This window comes from Kogia breviceps, chromosome 1 (assembly GCF_026419965.1).
Source record: "Kogia breviceps isolate mKogBre1 chromosome 1, mKogBre1 haplotype 1, whole genome shotgun sequence".
Lineage (NCBI taxonomy): Eukaryota > Metazoa > Chordata > Mammalia > Artiodactyla > Physeteridae > Kogia > Kogia breviceps.
Window position 1 is genome coordinate 10,856,001 of NC_081310.1, and position 13,392 is coordinate 10,869,392.

The window sequence follows — 13,392 nt, forward strand, 5'->3', positions numbered from 1 at the left end:
GTAGCTTGGAGCATCCATGTTTCCTCTTAGAGTGAACTCCAGCAAGTTTTCCTGTGTCCCATCCATCCATGAAATGTGGACATTTTAACACATCTCTTATTTAACCAATCTAAAAGATGAAACAACAAATTACAATCATATGAAGACAGGCCAGAATGAATATGAAAGATCACTCATGTCATTATAACTTTGTAAATCTGTCCTTAACAGCTTCTCTTTAAGGAGATCAACTCGGATTTAGAGAAAGACCCAACAACTCCAATATAAACTGCTGTGATTAACTATTAAAAATATTTCTTTCTCATCAATAATATTGAATCAATAATATTGAATCAGAAGTTTAATCTAGCTTCACATGATTCTTTCATGACAAAAGTGATAATAATTTGATATGCTTTACTGTCTTTTAGATATAGACTTGCAAAATTCTAAGCTGAAGATAATGTATTTGCTCAGCATTTGAAATTGGATATTAACCATTTATTAAAAGTTTGTCTGTTACCAAATTTTGGTCTCAGATAAGTCCTGCAATATTGATTTCTATGATTATTATTTAGAAGGTATTCCCTGACCAGTTCAGACAATATGATTTTTAAAATTACCACTAGTACACTAGTATGTACACGATATGCTGGGTATTAGCTAATACTCAACAGTTTCTATGTGTCAGATATAGTAATGCCCCATTTATTTTTCCCTATAATATCTTTCAAAATCTGGCTGGCTCTTTTTATATAAAAACTCTCTTCAAGAATATAGATTTTTTAAAAAATAGGTTTACTTTACTTTACTTTTGAAACTTCATATCTTAAATTCTTTATATCTCCCTGAATTTGGAGACAGTTTGAGCTATTTTAAAAGTTAAAGTAATACATTGACAAGAGTGGTCCTTGAAAATACCAAATGCTTTCAAAATTCTACATTGGGGAATAATGGGGAAAGCAGGTGTTCACTGTGAGAAAAAAGTTTAGTTACACAAGGTAGAATATATTGCCAATACCAGGCACTGTAAGGGTAGCTACCATATGCAAATATGGGCCATCCCAGCATCTTTGGCAACTGGGTAAGCTGTGCAAAAGTCCATTGCTGAAGACTCATTCTATAGTTAGAAATACCCAGAGTTTTGACCCTCTTTGTTAGCTCGTGGTTCACAAGAAATTGGAAAACAGCAGACAGAGATGTAACTACTTGCTGCTAGATTGGTTTGCTTGTTGTAGATCATGTCTTTTTGTTACTTTTGGTTCTTTTTCAAGAAATATTTATTGGATGTCTGATCAATGGTGTGCGCTAGGGTAAAGCTTGGGAATATAACAATGAGAAGATACAACTGCACTTAAGAGGCTTAAGGGTTTTTTTGCTATTTTGATGTACGCTTTGATTTAATTAATCCACTCAGGCAAATTTAATGCTTGGTCGCTCATTTTATTTTCACACATGTCCAAATTTGATATTGTACATATAATTCTCTTTAAGAGAAGAGGAGGGCTGTCAAATTCCTCAGTATATAGATAGGTCAGTAAAGAAGGTATTTTCTATCTAGAGAGTTAAAGGATGACTATTAAGAGAAATGGAGGAACCAGGACAGTTCTGCTAATAAAGTCATAATAATGCTCAGAGTGATAATTTAGTTGACGTCTGATTGTGTGGTGATTTTGTTTGTTTGTTTCAATGTTAGCTTTTCTTAATGGAAACAGTTTTAATGGGTTATGCCTTTTGATTTTTAGGGATTAAAATTAATAAAAAATCATATTAACATTACAAAAATGCACTTTATAAATTTAATTTTCTAATTCCATCATGTATTTATTGAGGGCCTTCCCTGTACCAGGTACTTTTGCTGGTGGTGCAGGTGCATTAGTGAATCAAACAACACAAATCCTTGCCTCATGTTGCTTATACTGGAATTCATTATTACATTATTACAGGAATTTCGGGAATTATTGCATTATTACAGGAATTATTATCCTGTAAGTTGAATGATCCCTGTAAGCAGAATTAGAAGATAGGTTAGGAGTCCACTGACAATGTTTATAACCCACACTCCTAGGTTGAAAAGTTTGAATATTTTCATTTCCTTGCAAATGGATAAAAAGAAACTGAAGATTATTATTTTGAAATTTAAAAAGTTTTCCCTATGACCTAAATAATCAGGATCTTTAAAAAACACTTTTTAATAATTTTAGTAAACTTTCTTTGAAACTTTCTTTGAAACTTTCTTAAATGTACGCTTGTGTGTGTGTGTGTGTGTGTGTGTGACTTCAGAAGATACACTTCTATTTGTGTTTCTCTGTAATTTCTAATTAAAAAGTTTATTTCACCTTCTAGGTCTGGTTAACTCCAAAACAAGTTTTAGTCCCCTTATAGATCAAGAGGTTGATTTATTGTCCATTTGGACAGCAAACTTCAAGATTTCTGAACTTTATCCCAGTATTATGTCTTAGTCTTAGAATATATTAGTGAGCCTTTATTTACAGTAGTTCAGATGCCTTTGCTGAGCAACAAGTTAGTATTGTACTTTCAATTTTTACTCAGGATCACTATAAATATTTTTTTAAAAAGCATTTCTAAAGCTTTGCAAAACTGTAACTGCTGACATTGTCCATAAAGGCAGGGGCAAAGGTTTATTATCTTTGTATTTGCATGGATTTGCACATAGTTATGTTTTTTCAATGAACTTTTTCCTCACATTCTCTTTAAATTTACATTTCTGTGACAGAATTCTTTTTACTGACAAGAGATATTTTATTCTCCTCACAAACTAGAATGCTTTTTATTATTGGATCATGCCAGAAAAAGCAGAATCATATTGCCAGCTATAGTAACCATATTAAATCCAGATGTCTGTTACCATTATCTCCACTCCACTCCTGTACATTGATTATTTTAATCTTTATTTTAGGCTGTCTTCTGTTCCTCTGTTTTGGTAGTCAAAGATATTAGTTATAATAAGGTTTCTGAAGCATTCCTCATATTTTGCTTTAAAATTAGATTTTATAATCTAAACATACTATTCTAAACAGCCTGCATCCAAACTTTGTTCTTTAGTCTGTGGTCACTTTCCTTTTGAATTAAAATTGAGTACAATCTGAATCTTAACCAGATTTTTAAAATATAATCACTTATGTTGAAACACCAAGATATTTTCTATTTAAAATGTAAAGATAACCCAGTTTCCTCTTGAACTTTGGGCTTTTAAGAATAATTTATCCTATGTTCTGGACAGAATTGAAGAATGAAACTCACTTGCTCTTCATTTTTTCTAATCAGTTTTACCATTAGGTAGTAGCATTTAACTTCCTCTTTATTGGTAGGACAAGATTGTATTGACAGGATCAAGCAGGAGATTAGTTCCCTCTGCAGTATAACCTCCTCAGAGGAATACAAACCCTCATTAAGATGGAAAACACTTAAAGCTGTAATTCAGAGGCACTGTATTGCCTGATCAGCTAAATAAAATAAATAATGACAAGGACCCTCTGGAATACAGGTTTAGCAGAGTTAAATGACTAAAAAGATTCACTTCTAAGGCCAGTCTTACAATGCGATTTGAAACAAGGAAGCCCAATTTTTTTTTTTTTAAGAATAAGAAAAGTGAAAAAGTACAATAATAATGCATTACTAACATACTAAATAATGAAAATCTCTTATAAGCAGATTTAATGAAGCAGCTCAAAAAGTTTAAAAAATAAAATAAAATAAAGAGGAATTCAAGTCAGTGCATGTTCCAAAACCTTACAATGTGCATGACACTTTTAAGCATTAGAGGCCAAAGGGATTACTATGCCAGCCGAGCCTTCATCATCTGGTCATAAACAAAGGTGTTTAAGAGAATAACAGTATATTGTAAAATTTAGAAGACTAATGAATGGAAATCCATCCACTCTGCAGTTATTTTAATAATTTTCAAAGCACCGTATTGAAAAGAATGTAAGGTAGTTGTTAACCCACCCAAAAGTTTGCCTTTCAAATTCAAAAAGAATTGCTAATTCAGATGAATGCGTTCCATTCTTTCTGTAGTCTCTGAGTGGGTAACGTCAGGTTTCTGTGATGCCTGGAGTTGAAAGGGTTTTTTTGTTTGTTTGTTTGTTTGTTTTGTTTTTTGCTTTAGGGATTAGCATTACTTTTAGCTTTTTATAAATTAGTTTTACTTTCTTAAGGGAAAAATGAAAGAATTATCAATTCATAAGGAAAAGAAAAGCTTAGTTTTTGGTTAAATTCCTAGATAGACTTAGTGATAAATTGCATAGTTAAAGTCAGAATGATTTTATTCCCATTTCAACATATTACTATTTATTTGAACAGATGCACAGACAAAGGTGAAGCAATCACTTCTCTATACCCCTGGTGAAATATAGAAAAGAGAGTGGCAAAATCCTACCTATTTATATGGAATATGGTACACATTATGTAAAACATGCAAAGTTTTATAACTTGATGAATTTCTTGACATCTTTACATAATAAAATGCCAAATTCTACTCCATTAGGCTATTTAAAAATTCAATACCTTTAAATAAACAATGTCTAGATTATGGCAGAGCAATTTTAGATCATTTGAAATCTAAAATTACAGATCATAATGAGAATTTAATTAAAGCCATAAATTAATACATCATTACTAAAGTGAGGATGTAAATCAATGAATAATGGAACTCTCATTCTTTTATTAAATTTGGCTATATACTATATGTAGGTCATGAACATTCAAAGATGAAAATCCATATGCACATGCATATAAGAAGATGATGCATTATATTATCCATATGTGTTTGAGTAAGCTCTTCAAATTGAATACTTGAGTTTAACTGGTGTTCTTAAAAAGCTATACCTTTAAAATTATTTTTGCTATATCCAGGGATCTTCCTTGCCAAAAGTTACTCTAAAATATAACATATATGTATTTTTTAGCAGTAGTCCTGAGTTTTCACACTATTGTTCCTTAAAATAATCTTATTAGAAATGATCCTCATATTCTTGTCATTATTTGGCATGTTTGGGAACATAAGAAAACTCACCTTATATAAAACTTTATGATTACATTTCAACAGAATATTAAAGTCATCTCATTCCACTGAAATGTTATTATTTCTCCCATTGTGAGATACCAATTGTGTTTTATGTATGTTGGATAGTATTTTTTTTTCTTTTAGTAAAACTATAAAGCAATTTATAACAAGATTGAGTAATCAAGCCTATTGAATTAATCTTACAGTATCTCTGAACAGCAGATAGGTAAATTAAATCAGTCTGATTGTGAGTATACTTTTTAGCCCAATAAATAACACACACATGCTGAAAACCTTAGTTTTCTGATTTTTTTAGTTTATGGTACATGTCTCAAAAGATATTAAACTGAATCACATTTAGTTGATTAAAATATAATTTTTATTGAAAACATTAAATTATAGGGAGCAGATATGCTTTGAAAACCCATACTATGAAAACCTATATGATGAAAACTCATAATATGTAGTTACTCAGATCCCTTGCTTATAATAGCCTGAGATAAAATTATCCCATTTTAATTTTATTTTCTATTTTTATTATTTATATTGTCCATTTAAAAATTTTATTTTGTTCAAAAGCATTTCAGTAAGTGGCAACAAAAATCCTAATAAATAACCTTCAATATGCAATTAGGTCCAATTAGGCTGTAGTGTGGTGTAACAGGGAGAGCTTGGTTTTCAGTCTGACTTTAAGAGAAATGCCATTGAAAGCTTGCTCTGCTGCATGTTTATTCACCTTGAACCTCAGTCATCTAAATAAGCAAATGGTGATAATAATATATACCACACTGTGTAGCTTGGAGGTAAAATAAGGAAATATTTGTAAAATGCTTGGCATATCAAACGAACTCAATAAATGTTTATTTTGTTGTGAAGGAAATAAGTATAGCATGTCATTTTCAGTATCACTGTCTTCCCCCCACCCCTCCACCCTGACCCTATAAGGTTTGGAGGGGCTTCAGATAAAGTTATCCCTAGAATATGACCTTCCAAAGGGGAGGGGCAAGCCATTCAACTGCTGTTTCTATATTATTATTCTTTAAATTCAAGAGTTGCAATACTATGTAACACACTGTACTTGTTCATGAGAAGAGGATTTGTGTTTGACTTTCTCTGTGAACTCTCATTCATTTTGTCTACCTTTTGAAACCATGAATAATGGAACATAAATGAAAAGATTCCTAGTTTTCCACAATTGTGTGAGATCATGATAATACCTTATATTTTTACCTAAAGCTAGTACAGTAATTAATAACGATGCTTTCATATTCTTGTTCTTAACAATTTTTGAAGGTTAAGAATGCTTTGCTTTGATACTATTTGAACATGTCATTTATGTTTATGATTTGGACACAGAAACCATGACTTCAGAACTCCATTTCTCAGCTATCAAAGCCTTTGCCATCCTGAAGCATAGCTCAGATGCAAACTTCTTCGTAAAACGTTCTTTTTTATTTCCACAATGAAGAAGTTTTCTTAATCTTGCCATCCATATCACATTGACACCTCAATTTAGTACTTAATTAATCATCATTTATTCATTCACTCAAACAATACTTATTAAGCAAGTTTATTTCAGGCACTTTGCTAACTGTACTCAGCTGTCATTAAAATAGGAATGATTATTGTCCTCCTAAAACGAAGTTTATTTGGAGGCAGGGGAGTATGCAGGCAAATAGATAAAATATACAGATAAATATGCAGTGTAAATGTGCTATAATAGAGGAAGTAATGGCTTCATAAACTATGACCAGTCTAGCTGAAAGGGTCACAGAGGCTTTGTGGAGGAAGTCACAACCTAGGCTGAAGTTCAAAGATAGGGTATTGTTGGGCAGGTGAAGGGATCCAAGTAGAAATCATGGTTCAGGTGCAGTAAACTGCATAAGGAAAGATGCTGAGGATAGGGAGAAAGTGAGGTAAATGTGTGGAACACAGCTATTACTGAAACAGTGTTGATGTTTAGTTGATAACGGTGCTGGCATACACGCGGCGGGGGATATGGATGAAGAGTTAAGCAGGGGAAGACAATTTTATAAATTTTCTTAGAGTTTGGATGTTATCCAGAGGTCAAAAGCATAATTATATAAGTGGGGTAAAACTGTTGTACATTCATCTTTTTTTTGTGTGTGCTGTACGGGGGCCTCTCACTGCTGTGGCCTCTCCTGTTGTGGAGCACAGGCTCCGGACGCGCAGGCTCAGCGGCCATGGCTCACGGGCCCAGCTGCTCCGCGGCATGTGGGATCTTCCCAGACCGGGGCACGAACCCGTTTCCCCTGCATCGGCAGGCCGACTCTCAACCACTGCGCCACCAGGGAAGCCCCTATCTTTTTTTAGTAAGATAACTTTTGCAGTTAAAAGAACAGATTGGAGAGAGTCACAGGGGTGATAGGATGACCAATTATGAAGCTATTGTAATAATTCAGTGAAGAGGCAACCGTGAGAGAGTTAGGGGTACAGAATGACCCAGTCAAGTAAAGTGGGTATGGAAGAAAGTGATAGATTTGATTCATAGTGTTACATGAAGGGGCGGACCCCTTCCAGGGCCCAAGAGTGGTCGCTTGTCTAACACTCGGAAATGAATTCTCCGAGGAGGCGCACATGCTGACAAAGCAAGAAACTTGATTGGGAAGGGGCGCCTGGACGACCGCAGGAGGGTACGTTACCCAGGAGGACTGCCCTGCCGCGTCGCTCTCGGGTTTTATGGTGGTGGGGTTAGTTTCCGGGTTGTCTCTGGCCAATCATTCTGACTCAGGGTCCTTCTGGGTGGCGCGCGCATCTCTCAGCCAAGAGGGATTCCAGCGCAAAGGATCCTGGGAGCTTGGAAGGACCTATCGTCTCCTCCCTCCTTTTAGCCACCCCAGGTTAGTTTTATCAGACAGCCTATGGGCCGGCGTGTCCCCCCTGCTTTCAGCCCCTCCTGAATTCTCCCAGTTAGTTTTCATCGGCGCGTTGGGACCTCCTGTTGCAACACAGCTCAGGCCAGCGGTTATCAGCGTGCCTGGCGGAGGCTGGCCGTTTCGGTAAGTGGTTCCCTCACAACAGGAGGAAGAACGCCTAGAACTTGGGACTTGGAAGGCAGAGGAAAGTAGGATTTGGGCTTAAAGATTTGAGTGAATGGAAGTATCATTTTTAAGATAAGGGACCAGAAAAAGAAACAAATGGAAGAATGTTGATTTCCAGTTGACAGAGGTATTGGTTTTTGACAGAGGGGACCATAGGCGGTGTGTCCCACCTTACACACGGCCTTCCTCAGTTAATTCTAAATTTCTGAGGACAGAAGTGGTATTTTTAGTGATACCTGTGGTTTACCTCCATCTCAAAACATATCAGAGTATTTTGCACATTGTAAATGATCAATAAGATTTACTCTTTCATGCTTGTTTTCTATATTAAATAGGAATATAAACAATGAATAACTGTGGAAAAACTATTAAAAATTTACAGTTAAAATATATTTTAGCTTTTCCATCATTCATTCACTTATACAACGTTATATTTAACAGTTATTTACTTCAGAGCTAGCATCTATTTCAATATATAATAAAATAATTACATGTTATGTAATATATGATAATATAATAATATGTTATCTATTTGAATAGAATTTGGGACCATTTTATACAAATATACTTATTTTATAATAAATGATTCTACTATTTATACTTAATAGAATAATATATTACATTTAATTATTTGGAAGAATGTGGCTTTTAAATGACTACAATCACTTTGGGAATTGGAGACTTTATTTTGAAGATCCAAAGTTTTATATTTACAAATTTTAATATCAGTGATTATGAATGTTAAGAAGCTATTTTATAGAGAAATGCAGTAGTTGCTCAAATCGAGAAATTTAGAGAATGGGTATATGACCTTGGCAAATCAGTCAATTTTCCTTAGATTTTGTTCTAAGGGATTGAGAGAGAGAGAAAGAGATACTGACTAGAATATGTGGTAACATATAAACAATTGGTGAATCTAGTTGAAGGATATGTGTGTGTACTGTACTAGTCTCTTAGCTCTTCTGTGGGTTGTACATTTTTCAAAATAAAAAAAAGAAATATATTTAACACAATTACTTATGAAACTTCTTTGCATTTGCAAGGTCCCAAGTGGATTTTATTCCCTAAGAAAATACTTTAGACATGTTAGCAGTAAAAATCAGTCCAAATGCAGACATAAAAGAAGAAATCATACAGCATGCAATGTTAATTATTTAACGAATAGGAATCATTAGCATCGAAATACCAGCTAGATATTGGATAATTAAATAATGTGGTCTAAATGATGAGCCTCAATGATGTTACACACAATTCTAAAGGATAGTAAGTCTATATCAGTGATTCATGGTCTTCTTTTTACTTTTATAGTTTCAGATATACTAGAAATTCAGTTTCAATATGATAGGACATATTTTATTTTATAAATTTCAGTAGTTTATGAATTTCAAATACACATGGTATGTCAGTATTTTAGATAAAAGTAGTGCACTACCAGCCTGGAATAGGATTACAGAGAGCTAGTGAGGAAGAATAATTATATACTAGAATATATATGTATTATAATATTATGTGTATTTATGATGTATTTTATGTATTAGTGTATATTACTATATATGTAACATCTTGGTGTGTTTTCTTCTGTACAGATTCTCAAGGCCATTGGGTATTTGCAAGTAATAATGTTGTATGAGTTGATAATGTTCTCACTAAATTTTATTTTATGAAAAAAAATTTGTTATGAGTAGGCCATGTACTAAATACGTATTTTTAAACAGTAAGATAATTCACTATTTTTACTTCCTTTTAGTTTATGAAAAGAAAAACTTGATCAGTAACACTTTTTAACATGAACTCGAGTTTTTATTTTGTTTTTAATGTTTGTTGTTTTTTGATTTTCAATCTCTTTTATTCTTCATAAAATACATGCTTACATGTTCTGGAAAATATTGTGCACTTACATTGTTATTTCCTTAGTTGTTCGCTTAGGCACTTATCCAGGAATAGTAAATTCAAGATCTTTGTGCATTATCCCTGCACTCCAGGGAGTGGAATTGATGAATTCACTTACTTAATCATTTTCAGTTTCTTTCATTGTACCTCATGATTTCTTTTCCTAGCAATACTTCTCTAAGTTTAGCTGTTTACTTCAGTAGTGACCTCCAAATGTCCTCAAAGGAATTCTACTCATTACTTTTGTCATTGGTAATCTATATCATAAAGTTATATTATAAAGGCCATTCAGTAATAATTTAAAAATTAGTACTCATATACAAAGGTGATTCAAATGTGCATTTACCTGCTTTCGTGACAAACTAGTAATGAAGTCCTGTTGTTCCTGAATATTGAGCCTAATGGCCACTTGTCCTAAGGATCTTTGGAAGCCTAAATACATAAATATGTTAATATATTTTAACACTACGTTTCTTCCTGTTTTGTAACTCTTCAAAGTTATTTCTCAAAGAAGGCTTCGGTAGAACTGTTGGGTATCATAGTTTGGTTTATTGTACATCCCTTTAAAAAGACCTTATAATATAATGATTTCAATAGTTCCCCCAAATTAATTTAAACTTGAACAGGATTGTTATTCCCATGTGCTAATAAACTGTTCTTTCAGAAAAACTCATTTCTGAACATAAGTGGGAACACGTATCCATATCAGAAGTTGAAGAAACAGAAATAATTAAAACCTAACACTAACATTTTTAGGTAGTTCCCCTGTACACAATTTAGAAAAATCTTTCCATTTTCTTATATGTTAATATTAGGGAATATGAGGACCATGAAACATCTTCAATATATTTGGTAAAGAAAATAATAAAAGCAGTTGTTCTGGGTAATTAGACATTGAAAAATTACAGAATTTTAAAATACGACCTTCAGTGTCATCTAGGTCCATCATATCCTACTTTCACAACATGCTATTTCTTAACAAAGTCATGTACTTCACCACAAAGAGTAGGGTTTAATTTGATGGTATATAATTACATGATTTCCTATAAGTATGAAATATGCTTTGAAATACTCCTAATGCCCTTACATGGTATAGGTGCTTTTCTACGTGCTTTGTGTAAGTATAAGTTTTTGGTAACAATGATTAAATTGCTAGCTTGAATATATTTGATCAGCAGAATAAAAATGTGTTTCACAAAGATAAGAAATATTTGTTAACCATTGGGGGATTATACCATACCATCACACATAATAATAATTCTTAGTTTATGAATGAAAATGAAATATACTGTTTTTAAGGTAAATGGTATTGCTTCCACATAAGCAAAACAATATGTAAAAAAATCTATTTTCTTCATCAGAACTGGAAGTTATGATCTGAATCATTCGACAGTGCTTATATTTATACAAATAATTGATGGGGATACAGGATCTTTTAACTCCTACTCCAAAGTATTTTTATTATATGATATTGTCCTTTCTTATGATAAATCATTGTTAAAACATCTTCACTTGTAAGATGTCCTGTGTTGCTTACAGACAAGGGCATATTTTAATCATCACATTTTAAAATCACCACATAAACAACTCATATGGTTGGGGCAAATCAGATCGTATGTGGGTATTGAACCTTTTAATTGTGTAGAGGGTAAGACTGAATCTAATGACCTAGGTCAGCCATACTGTATCACCGTTTTGAGATAGTTTTTAGTGGCAAAATTGCTGTATACCTCTCAAATTGAAATAGTTCAGGATTAAATTGTGAATTACAGTGTTAAAACTAACAGCCAATTAAAATGATCAATCGCCATAACCAAACACCAGAGACATATGGCAACTGTCATAGTTAAAATATTTTACTTAATACTGTGCATTTTGATGGCTTCCTAAAGAGATTTTGCTGACCCAGAATGCTTACAACCAAACTTTCTTGCTAGTCAGAATTTATATAATGCATGGTTCTATGTGTTATAAATAATAATTTTGAAAAAGTTTGGTGAGATAGAAAGTAAAATTGAAATTCAAATATTTGTAGAATATTTTGCATAGCATATAAACTGCATCAGTTGCTTTGTGTAAGGTCATTTATACTATACCACATTGGGATGACACCTCTTTGTTACTTTGGTTTTGAATGCCTGTAAAATTAATGTATGTGTTTTCATAGTTTATGTATAATCTATATTGTTTTAGTTTGTGTATGTATATGAATTTTGTAGGTATGCCTATTTATCTTATGAATAAGACAAAGATGTCCATTTAAATCTTTTAAATGTCCTAGAAATAATTTAATTATGATTCTGTTTAAATAATCAAGGAAGTTTGTCCCTAATAGAATAATAGAAAAAATAACTGAGCAAAAATGCATACCTCCACTCCCACCCACCCCCACATGCACCCATCCACCCATCTAGATATATTGCTAGAAACAGATAAATGATAGAGGCACAGATAGATACACACACGCACACACACTTATTTATTTACTTGTTTATGTATTCTTAGAACCACAGTTTCATTCCATCTCAGTTTACCTATATTTTAATCCACTTTAAAGTCTTTTTCTAATAAGTAAATAATAAAATACATGTATTAAAATTTATAACACAATTTATTAAGTAAACATATTCAATACTTCTTTTGAAAGTGTCCAGTGTTATAAAACATTTAAGCTGAAAAAATAATTAGGAGTCGAAACTTCTGATAGTTGTTGCTCATTGGGTTTAATGATCCAGTGTATGATGCTGTCCTGACAAGGCGTGCTGTAACTCGGTGACTTATTTTCCAATAAGTACAGAAAGAACCAAAGTATGAAAGATATATAGCTCTGAAAAAAAGAAATTATTTCAGTTTACTTATTAATAACTTTTGCTATTATCTGATTTAAAACACTGATATTAGATTTTTAAAAAAGGACTTGCCACTTCAGTACCTTAATTGCTAGAAAAGAATCTTCCAGGGGCTAACTAATTGCCTGTGTGTTTTGTCTAGGTGTTGAGGGAAAGCTAAGAGAATGAAGGCTCTAAGTCCCCAGTGGAAGCATGATATGGCGGAGCAGAGCTGGTGCTGAATTGTTCTCTCTGATGGCTCTATGGGAGTGGATAGCACTGAGTCTTCATTGCTGGGTTTTAGCAGTTGCTGCTGTCTCGGATCAGCATGCCACAAGCCCCTTCGACTGGCTCCTCTCTGATAAGGGACCCTTCCATCGTTCACAGGAATACACAGATTTTGTGGACAGAAGCCGGCAGGGATTTAGCACAAGATACAAGATATACAGGTATGAAGCAAAGGGAGAGCAATTACAGAGGTATCTTCCTTGAAGGTGGTGGATAACTAAGTTGCTCTAAGGGAAAGTTTCAGGTGGGAAGGGGTTATTATCAGAAGGGCTATTATTGACCATTCACCATGGTAATGTTTTCGGATTATTTAAAAGTA

General features: G+C 33.2%; 1 protein-coding gene across 4 annotated transcripts in view; it reads left to right on the forward strand.

Moving 5' to 3' along the window:
• The window catches only part of BRINP3 (BMP/retinoic acid inducible neural specific 3), a 431,007-nt gene that overhangs the window by 9,781 nt on the left and 407,834 nt on the right, over positions 1-13,392 (forward strand). For all 4 annotated transcript variants that reach the window (XM_067027571.1, XM_067027570.1, XM_059057529.2 and 1 more), the window contains exon 2: positions 12,949-13,234. In XM_067027571.1, coding sequence (XP_066883672.1) covers positions 12,999-13,234 — 236 coding nt within the window. In that variant the 5' untranslated portion in view covers positions 12,949-12,998. The remainder of the gene's footprint in view (positions 1-12,948; positions 13,235-13,392) is intronic.